Source organism: Anoplopoma fimbria, chromosome 15 (genome assembly GCF_027596085.1).
Source record: "Anoplopoma fimbria isolate UVic2021 breed Golden Eagle Sablefish chromosome 15, Afim_UVic_2022, whole genome shotgun sequence".
Taxonomy (NCBI): Eukaryota; Metazoa; Chordata; class Actinopteri; order Perciformes; family Anoplopomatidae; genus Anoplopoma; species Anoplopoma fimbria.
In genome coordinates, this window is record NC_072463.1 from 1,130,886 (window position 1) to 1,149,958 (window position 19,073).

At 40.1% G+C, this 19,073-nt stretch overlaps 1 protein-coding gene across 1 annotated transcript in view; it reads left to right on the top strand.

Moving 5' to 3' along the window:
• akap6 (A kinase (PRKA) anchor protein 6) overlaps window positions 1-19,073 on the top strand; it is a 158,865-nt gene that overhangs the window by 125,409 nt on the left and 14,383 nt on the right. Inside the window, 2 exon segments of the mRNA XM_054614454.1 lie at window positions 16,050-16,133; window positions 16,518-16,670. Coding sequence (XP_054470429.1) covers window positions 16,050-16,133; window positions 16,518-16,670 — 237 coding nt within the window.

Genomic DNA, 19,073 nt, shown 5'->3' on the forward strand with positions numbered 1-19,073 from the left:
ACGCTGAAATACAAATGCAGACAGAAGTGCATTAATTCATATATGTTTTTGTGCACAGACACATAAATATGCAAATGAGTGACACATGCAAACATACGCACACTGACGCATAAATACATGAATTCATAAGAACATAAAGATGTTTTTAGTGACACACAAACATTCACAAAGACACACAAAACTTTTATTGTTGAAGAAAACATACTTCTTTTTTATGTGAGCATTCATCCCATTATATATATATATTTCTTAATCAATAAAAGAAGCATTTAAGTTGCTAAGGTCTAGTTGTAGAATAATGAATATGTGTTTTTGAGGACCACAGATACACGTTTGAAAGCAGGGACATTTTTTGTGTAAAATCCTTTCTGAAAAGTGGGAAAATCTGTAAAAAGTGACATTAATTCCAGACGCCTTTTATGAAAAGCAGCAATCTTATAGCATTCAGTTTGCAGAAAGGCTCTTGTTCAATGTCTCAGGTTAAGTTTAGATTTAAACCGTAGATTGTATATTAAAAAATGAACGTCATCGTAACGAGTTCAGGGATTTTGCCGTCTCCATCTTGGATTACGGCCGTTGCCATGTTGTTTTTTTCCGCAACCAATGAACATATCTTACCATATGACGTGTTACTAGAGCCGCTGGAGGGAAGGGAGGCACGGGAGACCCAGAACCAGGACTGAGCGGCTCAGACTGTCAGACCCTGCTGCTGTAAAACGAGAGGTTTTCTAAAGGGAGTCTGGTGCTCAGAAGCACTACCACTTAGGTCCACAGGGGGCGCCAAAAACAACCAAACTGAAAGCTCCAAGTAGTAACTTTAATATGAGACAAAAGTTGTAAACTTTCGTGAGGCTTTAGCTGGAATCTTAAAATGCTTTTATGACATTTTTAGGGGGAAAATTTAGCTCCTATTTATATAATTAAGATGTTTGACCTGTAACAAGAAATATGAATGAAATATTTAGTTACCAACACTGTTTGTACATTGTAATGATATTTATATGTGATGTCACAAACATCAGAAAACTATTTATGCTCGAGTCGAGTTGTAATTTGGTCAGTATTGATAGAAACACACACACACACACACACACACACACACACGCCGCCTAAATGATGAACCTGTATAGAAACGAGACTTTATCAGAAGAAAGTGAGCCGAGCCGCTCTCACTTTTGATCCTTGTCGCAGCTCTCAGTGGGAAGCCATTGATTTCTGGCAGAACGAGGCCCTGAGCTTCTGGAGAAATGAAGATTGGAAATATTGATAGCAGACATTTGTATGGAGCGAGAGAGAGAGAGAGAGAGAGAGAGAGAGAGAGAGAGGATGGAGGTGAAGGGGCTCCATTTTAAGAGAACTCGGCTCCATCTTAAAGATCATTTGTCTGTTTTTTTGGCGTTTGAACTCGTAAACGGGTTCGATTTCTTCGCTGACTTCAGCTTATTACTGTACGGCTGAGAATGAGAAAGCAGCGGGGGTCGGCAGAGGTCGAAGGAGCGCACACACACACACACACACACACACACACACACACACACACACACACACCAATATATAAAACACAGACATTGCAAAAAGAAGTAATTCTCATTTAAACATACTTACGTACACATCGTATGGTGAAAAATAAAAAGTATTTTTGTTAGATTTTTCACAAATTAGTTGACATAACTTTTAGTAACTTTCGTAAACAGGAGTCACTCTTGACAGATGCTCTCAAGGATGTAGAGAAATATTTCACTGCCTTTGTCAAGTGAATTTTTAAAAAAGGTTTATGAAAAGAAAATAGTTTGGGCTGAAATAACTCCAGAACTGTTGTTACCACAAGCTAGCAGAGCAAAAGTGACTTCTGGTTTCACACGGGGATTGAACAGCGGTCTCCTCTTTCCATCCATCCAGTTTGGTCTTTCTTTATAGTCTTCATACTTCCTGGTTCGTGATTACATACCAATTGTTTCTCAGGACATCTACCTATTACAGCGTGTTATTTGTGGTGGGTTTAGGTACGAATGCTGGACGAGACCAGCGTTCATTAGTCTGGTCAGTAGTTGGCGCTATAGGCTTTGGGTGGCTGTAATCTACCAGTAAATAGAAAAAGAAGAAGAAAAAATATTTTAGTTTAATTGAGGGGGCTTTATTAAAATGTTGCCATTTCCACGTATAAAAGTAGGTGAATAAGAACACGGCTAGTGATGCAGCAGACGTGTGACACACCCATCAGTGATGTCACAGCGTCCTGCAGTACACCTCTACATCACTGCAGAGAGGAGAGAAGACAAACCGCTGCTGATGAACAGAAACAAGAGTTTCAGGGATTAACTAACTCTTTACTCCTCTTCTTCATCCTCTTCTACTTCCTCCTCTTTGTTTTCCTCCTCCTCTTCCTCCAATTCTACTTTCTCCTCTTCCTCTACCTCCTACTTCTTCTCTTTCTTTTCCTCCTCCTCCTCTTCCTCCTCCTCTTCCTCCTTCCCCCTCCTCCTCCTTTTCTTCTCTTCCTCCTCTTTCTCCCTCCTTCCTTCCTCCTCTTTCTCTTCCTCCTCCTCCTCCTCCTCCTCCCTCCTCCTCCCCCTCCCCTCCTCCTCCTCCTCCTCCTCCCTCTTCCTCCTCCTCCTCCTCTTCCTGTAACCCGGCTCTTAATTGAATTAGCGCTCTTTAAAGATACGGCGTCTTCCAGACGTTCCTCCATCAGCCTTCGGGCCTCCGATGACTCTCTATTGTCGTGGAGACGCTCTGGGGGCCGGACACACCGAGAATTAATAGACTGACACACACACACACACACACACACACACACACACACACACACACACACACACACACACACACACACACACACACACACACACACACACACACACACACACACACACACAGATACTCACCTGCTCTGAAGTGTGTTCAGAAATGGAGACTGAAAATGAATCACCTGTGTATGAAGTCAGCTGTTTCCTGCTTCTCTCAGCTGAGGAACACATCACCAATCATAGAATTATATTTTCCATTAGTTAATTATGCATTTGCATTTTAGTTTTCCTGTAAATCTGATTTTGAAATAAATAAAACCTCTTTTGTGGCGCTGAAACACTTAAACAAGTATTTAGATTTCAACAAATTGTATCCAAAATAACTAAATAAATCTCCTTTTATATTTAATTTGACGATAACCATGATATATAAAAGATTAACGTTAAAAAATCATGTTAATAATACACATTATAATATTGTGTAAGTAAACTATAATAAATGATATAGTTATAGTTACATATTCTCTCTCCTCCTGCCTACACTCATTTTGAGTTGATTTCATACAGAAATAATACTTTAACAGGATTTATTCAACAGGTCACATTGATCATGTGATCAAATTATTGATCGTAATCCAAAACAGCATTTTAATTTAACTGTGATCAGGAAATCATTCAGTGTAAGAAAGTGCAAAAACAAAATGTAAAAATACTTTTATGTCTTATTTATCTCCTCCTCCTCCTCCTCTTCCTCGTGTCCTCTCTTTTTATCTCCTCCTCCTCCTCTTCCTCGTGTCCTCTCTTTTTTTCTCTCCTCCTCCTCCTCTTCCTCGTGTCCTCTCTTTTTTCTCTCCTCCTCCTCCTCTTCCTCACTGCGTCTCCTTGGTGTTATCTGTTCAGCTGTTCCCCGTCTCTCCCCCGCTGTTGACAGTAGATGAACCCGTCCTCCCCTGCTGCTCCTCACCCCTCCAGTCCTGCTCTTTGCCCTCTGGTCCTCCTCCTCATCTTAACCCCCCTCAGTGGATTCTATTTCCAGCTCTCCTTCCCCCTGCCGTTTGTGAGATTTGAATCCCCCCCCCATCCTAAAACCCAACCCTGTATTCCTTTGATTCTCAGTAACAAAAGACGAGTCACATGAACTCATTGATTATCATTTCAATAAATTACTTGTGGTTATTTACTTTTTCCAAAATAGTTATTCCTAATTTTTTCCTAAAATTCTGATGTTGAAATAAACAAAACCTCTTTTATGACGCGGGAAGTGTTTCGATTTTGAAAATCCTATCTAAAATAACGAAACAAAATGTCTAGTTTAGGGTTGTCGCTACATTCCGATATTGATGATAACCGTGATATTTAAAAATTGAAATTTTAATTTAATCACTATAGCTGCTTTGTGCATGAGCCACACATTGGCTGGTTTACTACATCTGTAAGAACCCAAAATAAACCGATTTATCTGTGATGTAATTGCAATAAACAGATCAAAAGGATGCTGAAATAACTACATAATGATACAGAGTTGTGACAAAGTCTGGATTCATTACTGTTCAGGTCTGTCAGTAAGTTGACACGCAAACAACTTCTAGAATGCTTGTTTTCTGAATGAGTTCGTATCAATCAGTGCTAGGCTATGCTAACGTCGTAGCTGCTCCACCAACACTCAACATAGAGTCATACAAACAAAGAATACTACGGCACTGTTATCTTTTCTACCATAAAACAATCTATAGTTTATACACCCACATTTATACACAGACTTTTGTTTGGTCTCTGTACTAATATGAGGTTCTATAGTTGAACTCTGGGTAAACAACAGATGGATACAATAATGTTTTCCTCCAATTCTAAATCAACATGTCGGGACGTTACTGACAGAAGGAGGAGAATCTCGTTTGAAAATCTCGTTTGGTGTGAATTCACCATGAACCTCCTCACATGTTTCTGGTTATTTCAGCATCAGTGTCGTACATTAAAGAGACAAACATAGAAAATGGAATGATAACTACATACGAGGGCGGATTACCAGCTGGGTATTTCCAGACCCTCGGGGGTCTCATCAGGGCACACGGTCCAGTTCTGCCCCGGGCCCCCCCGAGCGGGTTAATCAAGCCCCTCCATTTCATGGCAGTCACATGTAGGTTTGATGCCGGCACAAAACTCTGGCAGTAAACCTGCACACGACCGCCAGGACAGAATTTTTTAATCTTTAATTGGCTGATTTGTAATTTATTTCTGCACAGAATGAGGAGCCTCGATCTCTCACAGTGAAGCTGCTCCATGAAATATTTTGTATTTTTATTTAAAAGATATATTTAACATAAATATCCTCATGCCTAAAGATGTTGGGGCGCTCACACTTCATGCTTGTTTCATGCTGAGATGTTCTAAATATCAGACACTGCCGTCACATGATGAGACTCCAAGTTCAGGCTGTTCTCATCCAGCATTGATAGGTATATGTAGAAAAACAAAAGGTTGTGATTAATAGATATCCCACAAAACTATATTGCATTTTATGCACCTTATCATGAACTAAAAAATATAAAGACGGCAAAAACACACACAGGTCGACAAAAACCTAACTAAGTAGTTTTGTTAAATTGACCTAAATTTGTCAAGTTTATTTTGAAAATACCTTATTTATGCAACAAGCTGAAATTGACTGATTTCTTTCTAGATCTATTTAATTAATTAATAATTAAATTAAAACAAGTAAACATTGAATTTTGGTTTTACACTGGACATGAACACTGTTCTACTGGGTGAAAGTCCTGTGTTTTACCCATCCATCCTCTCAGTCCTTCTTGCTACACTGACTTTGATTAGACACTAATAATACAGAAAAAACTATGTAGTCCAGAATTTGTTTTTGCATGGATTTCAGCAACTCCAATTTTGTAGCTTGCTGCTCAACAGCCTGTTGAATGTTTGTTTGAATGGCTGTAGATGAAGAGTGACATCACTTCTATACACCCTATAGTCCACAAACTACCCCCCTCTTCAGTGTGTCAGCTTCTCTCAGGCAGCTAATAGAAGGTGACAGCGAGGCTCTGATATCGATACCTGCTGCATGATGAGGATTAAAGATCCACCGACTCCCTGCCAAGAACACAGGCTGTGTGTGTGTGTGTGTGTGTGTGTGTGTGTGTGTGTGTGTGTGTGTGTGTGTGTGTGTGTGTGTGTGTGTGTGTGTGTGATGATTATGTTGTGTGTGTGTGTGTTTGTGCCCCCGTCGGTGTTTTGAAGAGGTGTTTTCTCGTTAAGAGTTGCTCGTTAGGGGTTGAAGGCAAAGCAAACAGGTGAGACGTTGCCGCGGTAACAGTGGCAACAAACACGATGGCGACTTTCATCTTCATCTGCTCAGGGAAAAAAGAGAAGAAAACACACTCGGGCCTTTCATCTGCTTAAAGGAGCGGAGACAGAGAATCAAAAACACAGAGTAGAAAACGGAGAAGAAAGTCCGGAGAAGACAGAAGACATTAGAAAGAGAAAGTTATTTAATCCGCTAACGAAACAAACGATGGAGAGAATCATGGAGATAGAGAAGAAGAAGGTGGAGAGGAAAGAGAAGAGAAGAGGGATGAACACAGATAAAGAAATGACCACAGAGTCGAGACATTCAGGGTCATTTATTGTCATTTCATACAAATAACTTGATGATATTTTAGTTTCACTCAATCTGAGCTCTGTCATGATGTCCTCGCTTTATTTACATAATCATGATTATTTTTTCTTGCAATATGAAATCTCTGTGGGAAGAAAACATAATCTGAATCACAGCTTGACTTAGTTTACTGTACAGTTTTCATAATGTCCTTTAGTATTTTACATTATATCCATGGAGCAGATGTTAGTGTGGACCTGCTTCTTCATCTCCATTATGAACACAATATAGTTCAAATGCAGATTCAAACAAAAAACAGCATTTTTTTAAGTAGTAAAATTCAAAATAACAATTTTTTAATTCAAATCTGTGTTCCCTCCAGTCTGGTCTCCTAAAAAATACTTTCCTACTTTTCGAGGGGAACTTGTTTTCTTCTGGATAACGTCGTTTTTAATCAAAGTCAGTGTAGCTCAGAGGACTGAGTGGATGGATGGGACAAACACAGAACCTTCACTCAGGAGATCACTGTTAAGGTCCTGTGAGAAACCAAAATTCAATGTTGACTTGTTTTCATTTACATCCTTAATAAAATAATGTAAAAAACATGCTTTTCTTTTGGCCAAACTATGATGTTTTCTTGACCTAACCAAGTAGTTTTGCTGCATTTTTGTTAAATTCAATTCACAACGTTAAAAAATGCGAACGCAATCCTGGATAAAACAAGTTTTCCTCGAATATAGTTACATTTTAAACAGACTAGATTTCTGAAATTGCAAGAACATTTCTACATTTCTCATTCCAGTCAATGTTGCCATATATATAAACTCTGGATACTTTCACCTCTCAACCTGCTTGAAGAAAATCTATTTCAAAATACAAAATCAATAGTTTTTGGGACAACAAAGCATGTAAAGTTCTAAATCTTTCTAGGCTATTAGAGGCTATTTTTCCAGTTATTATCTTCAAGTTTCTGCAGTCATGAGGTCATGAGGTCTGAGGTCTGCATGTCATCAGTCCTGTAAAAACTGTCAGAAATGAAAAAACATATTTAGCTAAAGAAGTAGGAGAATTTCCTCAACCCCTAAAAGAACATGTATTTGTTCATTTTACTTAGATTTTTTATTTTAAGAAAATGTCTAAATCAACAATACTGAAGATACTTGGTTTATGCAGCAATATAGAGTTTTTATTGCTGCTAACGTGAGGATGAACAAAACCACTGAGAGTCTTAGAACTTCTACTCAAAAGACAGACGACCTGTGTTATTATATCCAGATGTTTGACTGACTAGAGCTTATTTCAGTCGTGATAGTGAACACAAACCCTGGAGACACGAGTCAGAGGACAAAGACAAATAGAGACAGAAGAGAAAATAAACCGCTAAAACAGCAGGAAGAGACAGAGAGACTGAACAAGGTGAAAGATGGAGATAAAGAAGATAGAAGTAAAGGAAGAGAGCGCAGAAACTGAGATGGAGAGAGCGATCAGGGAGGAAAAACAACAAGAGAGATCATCCTGCAGAGAGAGACGGATGAGAGGAAGAGTTGAGGAGATGAATACACAAATAAATGCAGACGGACAGGAGCCGATTGGGTTTTATTGATAGCAGCGCGTTAACAGCGCGGCCTGTTGGCTCTGCTGCATTACAGACAGAACAGTAAACGCTTCCACTCACACAGACTTCATATTACCTCCGTCTGTTTACCGCCGATGAATATTTAAAGAGCAAAAGCTTTCATCCCTGAAACGTCAGACGGGCAGAAGAGGACTTCAGCTAATAACTTACAATAATCAATAAGACCCGATGATGTCAGCAGTAATCCATTTTGAGTTCCACATGGAGGCCGCAGAGCTTTTTGGTCGCAGACGTTTCCTTTAATCGAACAACTGAACCGATGTTTTTAAAGAAGAGTTACGACGTTTCTGAGCTCAATGTTTTATTTGTGTTTTCTTATTTACATTTTAATTTGGATTGAGTTTTGGGCACTACATCTCCCATCATGCTTTGGGCAGTGGTATAATTTAACTCAGTATATTTACTCTTTACTGCACTTAAGAACAACTTTGACGTAGTCTTTCTTTGCTACATTATCCTCCTCTACTACATCTCAGAGGGAAATATTGTACTTTTTACTGTACTACATCTCATCATTATATAAAGTGTCTGCTACCGTGTTTACAAAGTGAGAGAGAAAAAAAGCTTCACATTGTTTATATTCTTACCACCTTGCTCTTAAAGGAGCAGTACAAGAGGACCATGTGACCTCTGACCTCGTCATGAGGTCTGGTCAAATCCAAAAATGGAAACGTAAATTTCTCACTCTGGAGTCGAGCTCTCACTTCATCAGAGTACTAAATTGATTTGTTAATGCATCTGGGTTGCCAGGTTTTAAGCCATAAATGTCACAAACACGGTGATGAAGCGAGTGGGAGAGAAACATCTTACTTTATTGTCTGCTTCCATATTCAGTGAGTTGCTCTAAAAGCCCTTAACAAATGCCGCTGACTTTCAGACCCCATTTATATGTGATGTTAACAGCTGTGGAGAAACAGATGGAGTCTGGGTCAGTGGAGGCAGAGAAGCAAGTTTCAGTGCATGGTAGAACTCACACTGGATCCTTTAAAGCGTTGATATATTCATCTTCAGGTTACAAATCCATTTCAAGATAGATACAGTTTGTATATATGGTACATTACCATTGATCCTCATAATTGATCTACGTTGGTTCATATGATGTCTTACAAAAAAGTTTTTTGTGTGTTTTCCTAAAAAAAGTCAAGTAAACAAAGGAAACAACTTAGTTAGGTTTAGGAAAATATGGTGATTTGGGTTAAAATAACTACAGAAGTTATGTCACAAATAAATGAAGGTTGACTGAACAAACAGTGGTCTCCTTGGTGAAACACCGTTGTTTATACTTCCTGGTTCATTATTACGTGGATTACATACAAATTAATTTTGTGTGAAGATGGAGACCATCAGAAAGACAGAAAGAGACAACACAAAAGAGAGACAGGAAATTAAAATCATGTGAAATCGGAGTGTGAACATTTTTTTATATGCTAATCAAGAAAACTTCTCCATTTTGAATAGTTTATGCTGAAAAAAGGTTTGAATCTCTGCTTTTTTGCAGACGATGTGATGATGTTCTGATGATGATCAGACAAAGAAAACAGTGTTACATTAATGGTTCATTCATTTTCATGGGTATAGCTTAGAACCCGGTATGATAACATCCTGACTCTACTTATATGGACAAAAGTTAGTGTGAGAAAACATCATGATTTGCCGTTTTATTATTGCTGTTTCAGCATTCATTCAGGTGAAGAAGCCTCTTGGATAAGTGGCCATCTTTATATATTATACTGTATTACCTGCATAACTATTGCATAACTATAATTAAAGGTCAACATTTTTCATTTTGAGAGGTCATAACTCCAGTCTGATTTACACAGACATCAAACCTTATCAAGCAGTTTTGTTTCTTAAACCTTAACTGAATTGAGAATTAAGTGCCAAGTCCAGATTGAACGTCAAGGTTTTCAGAATCGTTTATATTGGTGAATGATTTTGGCTTCGACACAAATCCAAGTTGATTGCATTCCAAAGCAGCACAACACTGCAAAAACATACATTTGCAGCACAGTAGTAGTTTCCCTCCAAAAAAAAGCCTTAAAATGTTTGGAGGGAGGTTGCAGATTTTGTGCACCACCCTGTTTACAGTACGAGGACCCCTTGAGGTCCCTGGACCCCAGTTTGGGAATCCCTAGCCTTGAGGTTAGAGGACAAGGTTGCGAGTGAAAGATTTATGCTTCCGAACCCTGAAGGAAGGGATTTCTGAACACTCAATGACAAGGTGCTCTTGAACAAACCTCCCGAGGCAGAACTGCGGTTCAACTCAAACTTTTTTTTTTAAACATTCGGCTGGACAGATAGAAGAAACTGGAACAAAGAAATTAACAAGAAATTAAGAAGTAACCGGGAGATAGCGAGAAAAAGGACTGAGAGCAGAGAAGACGAGTGCAGGAAAGAAGACATGAAATGTCAGACGAAGAGAGAGAGAAAGGAGGGAGAGATGGGGAAGAGTATGCAAACGACAAAGTTTGGTTAGCTGTAGGCGGTATTAGCGGCAGCGGAGGGAATATGTGTGTGGGAACAAATTGTCGACAGGAATTCATTAGGCTCGTTGTGCGATAACGAGTGCTTGTGGTTTTAATTGACTTAATCAACAAATAGAATTAATCAGAGATTTCTAATTAATGGTAATTGATTGAAATATCCACTGGGTCACTGTGCAAGCAGCCTACATTCTCCTTCCCTCTCTCTCTTTCTTTCTGTCTCTCCTCACTGTGTCCTTGTCCTCTTTCCTTTTCGTCCTTTCAGTCGTTTTTCTTTTTCTGTCTTCGTCTTTGTTCCCGTCTTCCTTTCTTTTTTTATTATTACTTTATCCGCCCTCGCCTCCCTTTTACTTTGTACAGAATTATGTTAAAATGACTTTAAATAGGCTGCATTAGTCGTTGCATGTTGCTTCGGGTGCCAGCGAGACGGTGAATTATGATCCAAAAAGTTCAGTTTTAGTAACAGTTTGTGTTTTTACCGTAGTGTTCATCCCCCTCTTTCTCTTCTTTGTGTCTAAACTCAACCACACCGTAACCATAATGGTTGCAGACGCCTATATTAACTAGAAGGGCACTCAGAGAATGGAGACCTTCGCAGAGGTACAATTTCACTAAAAAATCACACTGTTAACGAAAGCAAAAGATCATTTGTGGAATAAAACCCTTGCTTTGTGTATTTTAATTAAGACGTTTAACCAGAAACAAACTCTTTTCATATTAGTTGGATTTATTCTACTAGTGTTAATGAAACGAGCCATTCCTCCATTGGTGTGTTTACACTCCTGTAGTTCCTTTAAAATTACAACTGAGAGGCTGATAAGGGTTCATTATGGTCAAGTTAGTTCTGTTGTAATAGCGGCAAATAACAATGGAGGTTATCTCATCACACGTTTCAGATAAAGCGGCTCAAAATGTTGAGATAATACCTTTTCCATCCCTCCATAGTTGTAATGTTTAAGGATGCGTGACAAGTTTTAATAGTTTTCTGCACCAAATTTGGAAAAACGCTAGCATTGAATATCTGCTCTGATTTGTAGTCGGGTATTTATTGATTGGTTATTTTATTATTTATATGACGCTTGACTTAACTTAAGCGCCAAAGTCTTTGAAAAACAGGCTTTTAACATCTTTGAATCATTTCAATTTCAGCACCAGAACTTAGTTATCGTCACATTTCAAATGCTGCCCAGTCCTTTGTCTTGTGTCTCACTCTCTTTTCAAAGAGCTTCACTGTTTAAAAACACCGACATAGCAACCGCACTAACAACCTCCACTCTCCTCTATCCTCTCCTCCCTCCCTCCCTCCCTGCCTTCCCTCTCTCCATCCCTCCCTCCGTCCCTCTCTTCACGGCAGGTCTCGGTAATTAGATTGTGGAGATGAGGAGGTGGAGGAGAGTTAAGAGGATTTTGTTTTTAGGAGAGGGAGATTTAAGAGTGAGAGAGATAGTGGCAGAGAGAGAAAGAGAGATCAAGCTTGAGAGTCAGAAAGATAGAAGGAGAGAGAGAGAAAGTGAAGGGGGAATTAAAAGGAAGAGAAGAGCGGATCCTCTTCTTTTTGTTTATCCCCGTCGGTCACCCTTTCCTGAAAGAGGATGTTGAGTGACAGACAGAGAAATGCATGAAGAAAGAGAGAGAGAGAGAGAAAACAAACTAGTAGATAAAGACATCACTTCTTCTTTTTTGTGTCTCCTGTTGGACGACCTTGAATGAAGTAGAGAGACGACAGACATAGAAAACAGAAACAACATTACCTTCTGAGAGAAAAAGGGTTCTAGCCAGAGTTCTTGGAGCAGCAATAACGACTTAAAGAACCCCAAATTAATTAATTTAAAACCATCCATTCACTTTTTTGGCTGCTCATGGCTGACCCACATTCTTCAGGAAACAGGGCATCTCAGGATGTTATCATGAGGATGCTGCCATCAGGAGAAACCCTGACAGGTTCTGAAATACCTCAACTGGCTTCTTTCAACACATTCATAGCGCCCACTGGATGTCTGAAGTCCTCAAGGTCATGTATGTGAGTTTTGGAACATATTGCTGCCAATATTCAAAATCCACACAGTCGATTTCTCACCTTAGAGAGAAGTGAATTTAATTGGGATTGGGTAGCCTTCCTTTGGACGATTGGATTCAAAAACGTGAGCTGCCGTGGCTGTCTCGTTCAAAACATCAGTAAGCATAATAGCTAGGCTAACGTAAGTGTTTAGCAGGCAGTAGCCAATCATAGGCAGATAAAGGATTAGGCACACCCGCAACAATTTGCAAAATGGATCGAGCAGCTGGGACAGATTGGGTACTGACAGTATCGTTAGCACAGAGGATAACCCAGTAATGTTAGCACAGAGGCTAACCCGGTAATGTTAGCACAGAGGCTAACCCGGTAACGTTGGCGCGATAGCTAACCCAGTAGCACAAGGCACATCCACTGTGTTCTTTGTCTGGACCAAATAAACTGACCTAAAGGTTTGCAAGGTAATAACCAACCTGGAGTGAGCAATCTGTTTTTTGAGCAGAACATTATCACATCGTCTGCAAAAAAGCAGAGATTCAATCCTTTTTCCAGCATGAACATATCAAAATGAAGAAGTGTTCTTGATCAGCATATTCAAAAGTTTTCACACTTTGATTTCACATGTTTTTAATTTCCCGTCTCTCTTGTGTGTTGTCTCTTTCTGTCTCTCTGTTGGTCTCCATATTTCTCTTCCCCCTTAATCTCCCAGTTTCTTTGTAACTCACTTTAATCTTCTGTTTCTCTCTTCTACTCTTCCTCTCTGTCGACCTATATCACACTTGTTTCCTGGCTTTTTCTGTCCATCTCACCCCTCCCTCTACATCCTCCGTCTCTTTCTCTGCAGCCACTCCACGGCTTTCCATGTATTTTGAAAGAAAAAGCTTTTTAGCAAATATTTGTCCTACTGTGTCTGTAGAGCCCTCTGAGTCAATATGGGCCCAGCCAGGCTCGACCCTCCGGAGAGAGAGAGAGAGACAGAGAGAGAGAGAGAGAGAGAGACAGAGAGAGAGAGAGAGAGAGAGGGATCAGTGCATAAAAACCAGCAGTGCAGAAACAATAGAGACTTAGGATTCTCTTTCCTCTCTGTCTGGAAATAAACTCTCAGGGAAAATAATTTTGCTATCTGAAGCGGACCAAACTGCAATTGTGACACTGATAATAACGATAAGAAATTGTATTTAGCATTGTCTACACTGGTCTTTTCCACAAAAAATATGGGTTTTTTTAATGCTTTTTATAGAGAGAAAACAGAAATGAACATATCGTGGCAAATTAAACTAAAATACATACCATAAAATCTCAAATAGAGGCACCTTCACCCTGTTTTCTCATGTATTTTTCTTAACAAACAGTTATGTCCACATCCTTTTCTCACTGTCACGTATGGTGTGTTTCTTTGAGGCCCAACAAATGTACTGAATGCATAAACTAATTCATTAAACAATTGCAAAGATGAATATTTGGATATGTCAGAGTGGAGCAGTGTAAAACTCGCAAGATTGTGTATTGCATCGCCCATGTGTGCACAAGACAAAAATAACATTTCTCCATACTGCTTCTAGTGGTCACAAACTCTACATGGTGCCGTTAAATCACCTAATTATCAGACTGTACTGAAACTTTACTCTTCTGTTTAACTTTTCAGTTTAAGAAATATGTTGACATAATTGCTACCATTTATATAAAACAACCCGTTTAGCAGTACTGATCTTATCCTCGCTTGATTTTATTAATGTGATTGTACAGTAGGTACTATGTGAGGGGCAGCTGCTGTATGAACTAAAAGTAAGAAAAAAAAATGCAATTTGGAACGCAGCTTATGTTTCTTGGTGTTGCACAGGAAGATGACAATCAAATTGTTTTAATCCCGCCCACAGAGCTCTCCAATTGGTCGATTATCTCTCCAATCTGAGGAAGCAGCTTCAGTCCTCCAAAAGTGTCCTGCTGTTCATAAGAAGTGTTTTGCCAGAGCTCAAAGCCCAATTCAAAATTAATTAAGTTATGTTGGAAGCAAATAGTGTGAAATACACTTTCAGTCGCAGCTCTGAGGCGGCCTGTGTAAACAGCGGTATTGATTATATATTAAAGGGAAATTATTTCTGTCTGACATTCTGTTAAGCTGCTGACTGTGATGTCAAAGTTCCTCCACCACCAAGTGTCTGAAATCAGAACAAACATTTCTAACATCTGACTTCATTTCATATTTCTCAGGTAGACTTCCTGTTTTGTTGAAGCAGACTTTGTAGAGCAGATTTGTTAGAGTTATGACCGTCTCACACGCTGAACTATTGTCAATCCGGTTTAATTCATCTTCCTCTCGTTCCGCTCCACTCCGTCTGCTGCAGTTATTTGGCGCAGAGCGAGTATCACTAAGTCGTTTTGTTGTTGTCGTCGAGCCTCCTCTCCTCTTTTAAACGTAACACCCACCTCCTGTTTGGAATAAATTTATCCACAACCTCACAACACGCGCGGGCCTCGTCCTCTTGATCCCGTCTGCTGTATTCTGCATCCTCATCTCCTGTTTAGACAACAGGCGAGACGCAGATATGCTAAACTGGAGCGAGCGAGACCGAGGAGATGAAAGACAGAAGAGTTAGAGTGAGTGAGAGGCGAGAGAGAGTGTGTGTGTGTGGAGAGAGAGAGAGAGAGAGAGAGAGAGTAAGAGAATCCCATTTCATTGTAATAGTGTTTAATATTTATTGGAAAAATGTAAAGAAAATGTAAAGGAAGTGCTTTTCAGCGAGCGGGTGGGATTAGCATAAATAGTTTTGGAGGCTTGGATGTGTTTGGTCTCCGCTGCAGAGGAGTAAGGCCGTCTAAAGCACGCATATGTTTGCACACACACACACACACACTCGTGCACACGCCTGCATGAGTAAACATGCAAACACACACACACTCACTGACCTTTTGAGTGTGGAAACTCATCAGCATATAGTGATTTATAATAGGCACTGCCAATCCTTGTGTTTCTTTTCCCTTCTTTTTATTGCATTTATTAGACAGCAGTGGGGGGGGGGACATTGGGTGCTGTCATTTATTTTATGCACTGTTACTGCTGATCACTGAATTTGACTTCATGCTAATTGGTTGTTATGAATGATCTGAATTTAACCACACTGAACTGTGGAGAATTGGAAAGATGACGAGGAACGTATTTGGCTTTTGTTTGTTTGTCATTTAGGTTTGAAGGATCATTCTGCTTTATTACAACTTGGGTCCCATTTTCATAGTTTTGTCCATCATATCTGTCAGTTATAATAATATTTTACAACCCAAATCAATTGCTGTGTATAAATCAGTGGGATACTTCAACAAATGGGAGCAATCAGATGATGAGAGAGGGTTTTGTAGTTTTTCCAGTTTATCTAATCTCTTTAGTTGGAAGTTAACCGAAAGTGTATTTCTGTTTACCACAATGTGAAACCCGTCCCTTTCAAATGTGGAAGATGTTTCGCAAGCTAAATTTCAGCTGGACTATTGTTGTGTTTGTGTCTGAATTAAAATCATTTGAATATTTACTGCGTTCCGTTGACCTTTTCTCTTTCCTGTCTCCCTCCAGTCTCTGTGTTCGGAGGTGCGAGCTCGACGCCGAGGAGTCGCCTCTGTTCTGAAACTCTGCCAGAAGCTGCTGCAACAGAGCCAGGTGGGTAAAAAAATAAATAAATCACATATGACCCCACAAAATCAAAGATTTTCAACTCGAAACCCTTTTCTGTAAAATCAGAGAAGAAGATAAACTGCCAGCAGAAAACAGAGCAGGCAAATTTACTACATTTTCAAAAAACAAAACATTTGCTAGTTACATATTTAGAAATGGTAGAATTAGCTTAATTTTTGCATTTGAGTTTGTTCCATTTCTTATATTTTTTATATATACCGTGGAGGGTAATTGAAAAAACGCTCATGAATCAGCGTAACCTTCAAGAGAGGAATTATGTCATTCCTGTAATTTAATCATATGATTAGTATGATAATAGCTTTTCTAATTCTGACAAAACTCTCTCTGCAATCCCCACCTCTGGGACAGTCGGGCCCCATGGCGGAGGTGGGCCCAGAGGCGGAGCAGCACCGGGAGGCCCTGCAGCTGCTGTCAATCAACCTGGAGAGGAGGTGGGAGGCGATCGTGATGCAGGCGCTGCAGTGGCAGAACAGACTGAAGAGAGAGCTGGGGGAGAAGCAGGTTAGAGCGCTCTGACATTTACACTTTACATCCTTCATTCTGCTCTGCAGGCAGTCAGCTGACGCACCGTTACACTCAGCGAGCATGTCAGCGTTTGATTTGACGCTAAGATGCAGCGTGAAAGACAGATGGTGCTGTGATTGAAGCTGCGGCGTGTTTCGGATGTGGAGACGGCGTTGGTGATGTTTAGTGAAATGAGCCTCAACACGGGGAACAAAGCACAAACTTTGATACGAGAATGAACTGATCTTTCCTTTTTTCATTGGTTCCCAACATACAACCGGACGTCAAAATGATTATAATAAAGGTTTGGGTAATCGTTTGAGAAACATATCAGAGGGACTGTTTATACAATGAAATGTAGGATGCTGTGAAGAGGCTTGCATCATCAGAGGGAGTTGGGTAGAATTACTTTGTTTTTCTAGATTGTTGGGTTTTGATAGGGTTCCTCCTTGCCTATAACTATTTTTTAACTTTTTTCAATCTTTGACAAAGTCTCTGTCTCTGAATGAGCTCTTGAAAGTGTCTGATTGAGCTCTTCTGACCTGTGGAGTTCCTCATGGGTCTGTTCTTGGGCCAGTCTCATTCTTCCTCTATATGCTTCCTTTAGAGCACATTATTCAATGGTTTGCTGTGTTTCTAATCGTTTCTATGCAGATGACATCCATGTTTATGTAGAATTGAATAATTCTTAGTCAGACCTTTTCATTTGTACCAGGCGGCAACCTCCGGTTCAAAAAAGTGAAGTCAATGCTTCCTGTCTTAAAGCTGCATTCTCTCTGCTGTCCATCAGGGGGCGACTCCTCTGGTTGTATAGAAGTCTATGAGAAAATGACTCTACTTCTCTCTTGATTTATTCCCTCAGTAAACATTGTAAACATGAGTTTATGGTCTCAATCTCTAGTTTCAAGTCTTCTTCAATACAGCATGATGTTCATTTAGTAAATGATGCTCCATTTAGAGTCAAACAGACCATAAAGCAGGGGATGCTTTAGGGCGGGGCTACACACTGATTGACAGGTCTATACCAGAGCCTCCCTGTCCAAATATGGTCACTTCCTGTTCACTGGTTGCAAAAAAAGGACCGTTAGTTTGTCCTGTGGCCTTTTATAGTGATTTAATTAAAGAAAAAAATCCTTAGGGCTCATCAACTGGGGATTATGAATGTTCAATATAAGGATGAATATCGACACATAATGTTGTGACATTCTGGCCTGTAGTTGTTTTGATGAGATGAATCAATGGACTGATATCCAACCAGACTACCTTCCATCACCATCCTGCTGCTCTGCCGCCGCCCGTTTCTGTTTAGCGTTTTAAAAAGCCGAGCTGAAGCTTCGTACGACGGCTTCATTCTACGTCAGTGAGACGGAGCGCACGGCGCAGAACCAGTTGATAAAAACTAATCTGTTAGTCCTCCGGTGCGATCAGTGTCACAGAAGCAATGTTTCCTCTCTGCCACCTCCTCCGCGAAAACAAAAAAAGAAACGTGGCAAAATGAGATTTATAACACTTTGCTTATCAGAACGCCACGCGTGACGGGGCCTCGCCAAATGGTTTGTCTTATTAGAAGAAAAAGCTTTCAGCCAAAGAGCCGCTTCGGGTTCCACGTCTCGCTGCAGGATGACAGCTCAGCACACGAGCAAAAGGACCGGACGCTGACGGTGTTTTAGAGACGTACCGTCACGATGGAGCCGTCCGGAGCCGAGCTGCTCGGGTCGAACGAGGCTCAGAGACAGCAGAGAGAGAGAGAGAGAGCTGAGTGCTTTATCCAGCTCATTTGAGCTGCAGCAGAATGGAGCTGTTATGGATTTCTAATAGTGATGAATATGGTTCTGTAGAGACAGGAGGAGTGCATTTGAATGGAAGGTCAATGGTTTTTGCAGAGATACACACACACACACACACACACACACAAATACACAAACAGACACACTTATGTAAGCACAAAAAGCAGGTGCACAAACACGGTGACGTAAATACATATATATACGGTTACATAAATGCATGTAGGGACACGTGTCGTGTGCATTTGAGGGCTCACACAAACACACAAACACAAGGACGCTTTATTGATTGCCAGCGATTAATTGACGGATAGCAAGGTGTTAAGAGCTCAGGAGGAGGAGAGAGAGGAGGGAGGAGGGAGGGACAGAAAGAGAGAGATAGGGAGGCTATAAACTAGTAGAAAATATCTGAATACAAAGACAGACGACATCTTTGGTTAGAAATTTAAGTCCACATTATTAGTTCTGTTTCCCTTTAATTGTGAAGTAGAATGTCAAATCAGGTGGATGGAAGAGATTCTTTGATGATAATGTGCGTCACGAATTCCTTAAACTATTGCGACTACGTTTTGACGTTATTTCTTTCATTAAGCTGATTTTTTGGAAGCGTTTTTTA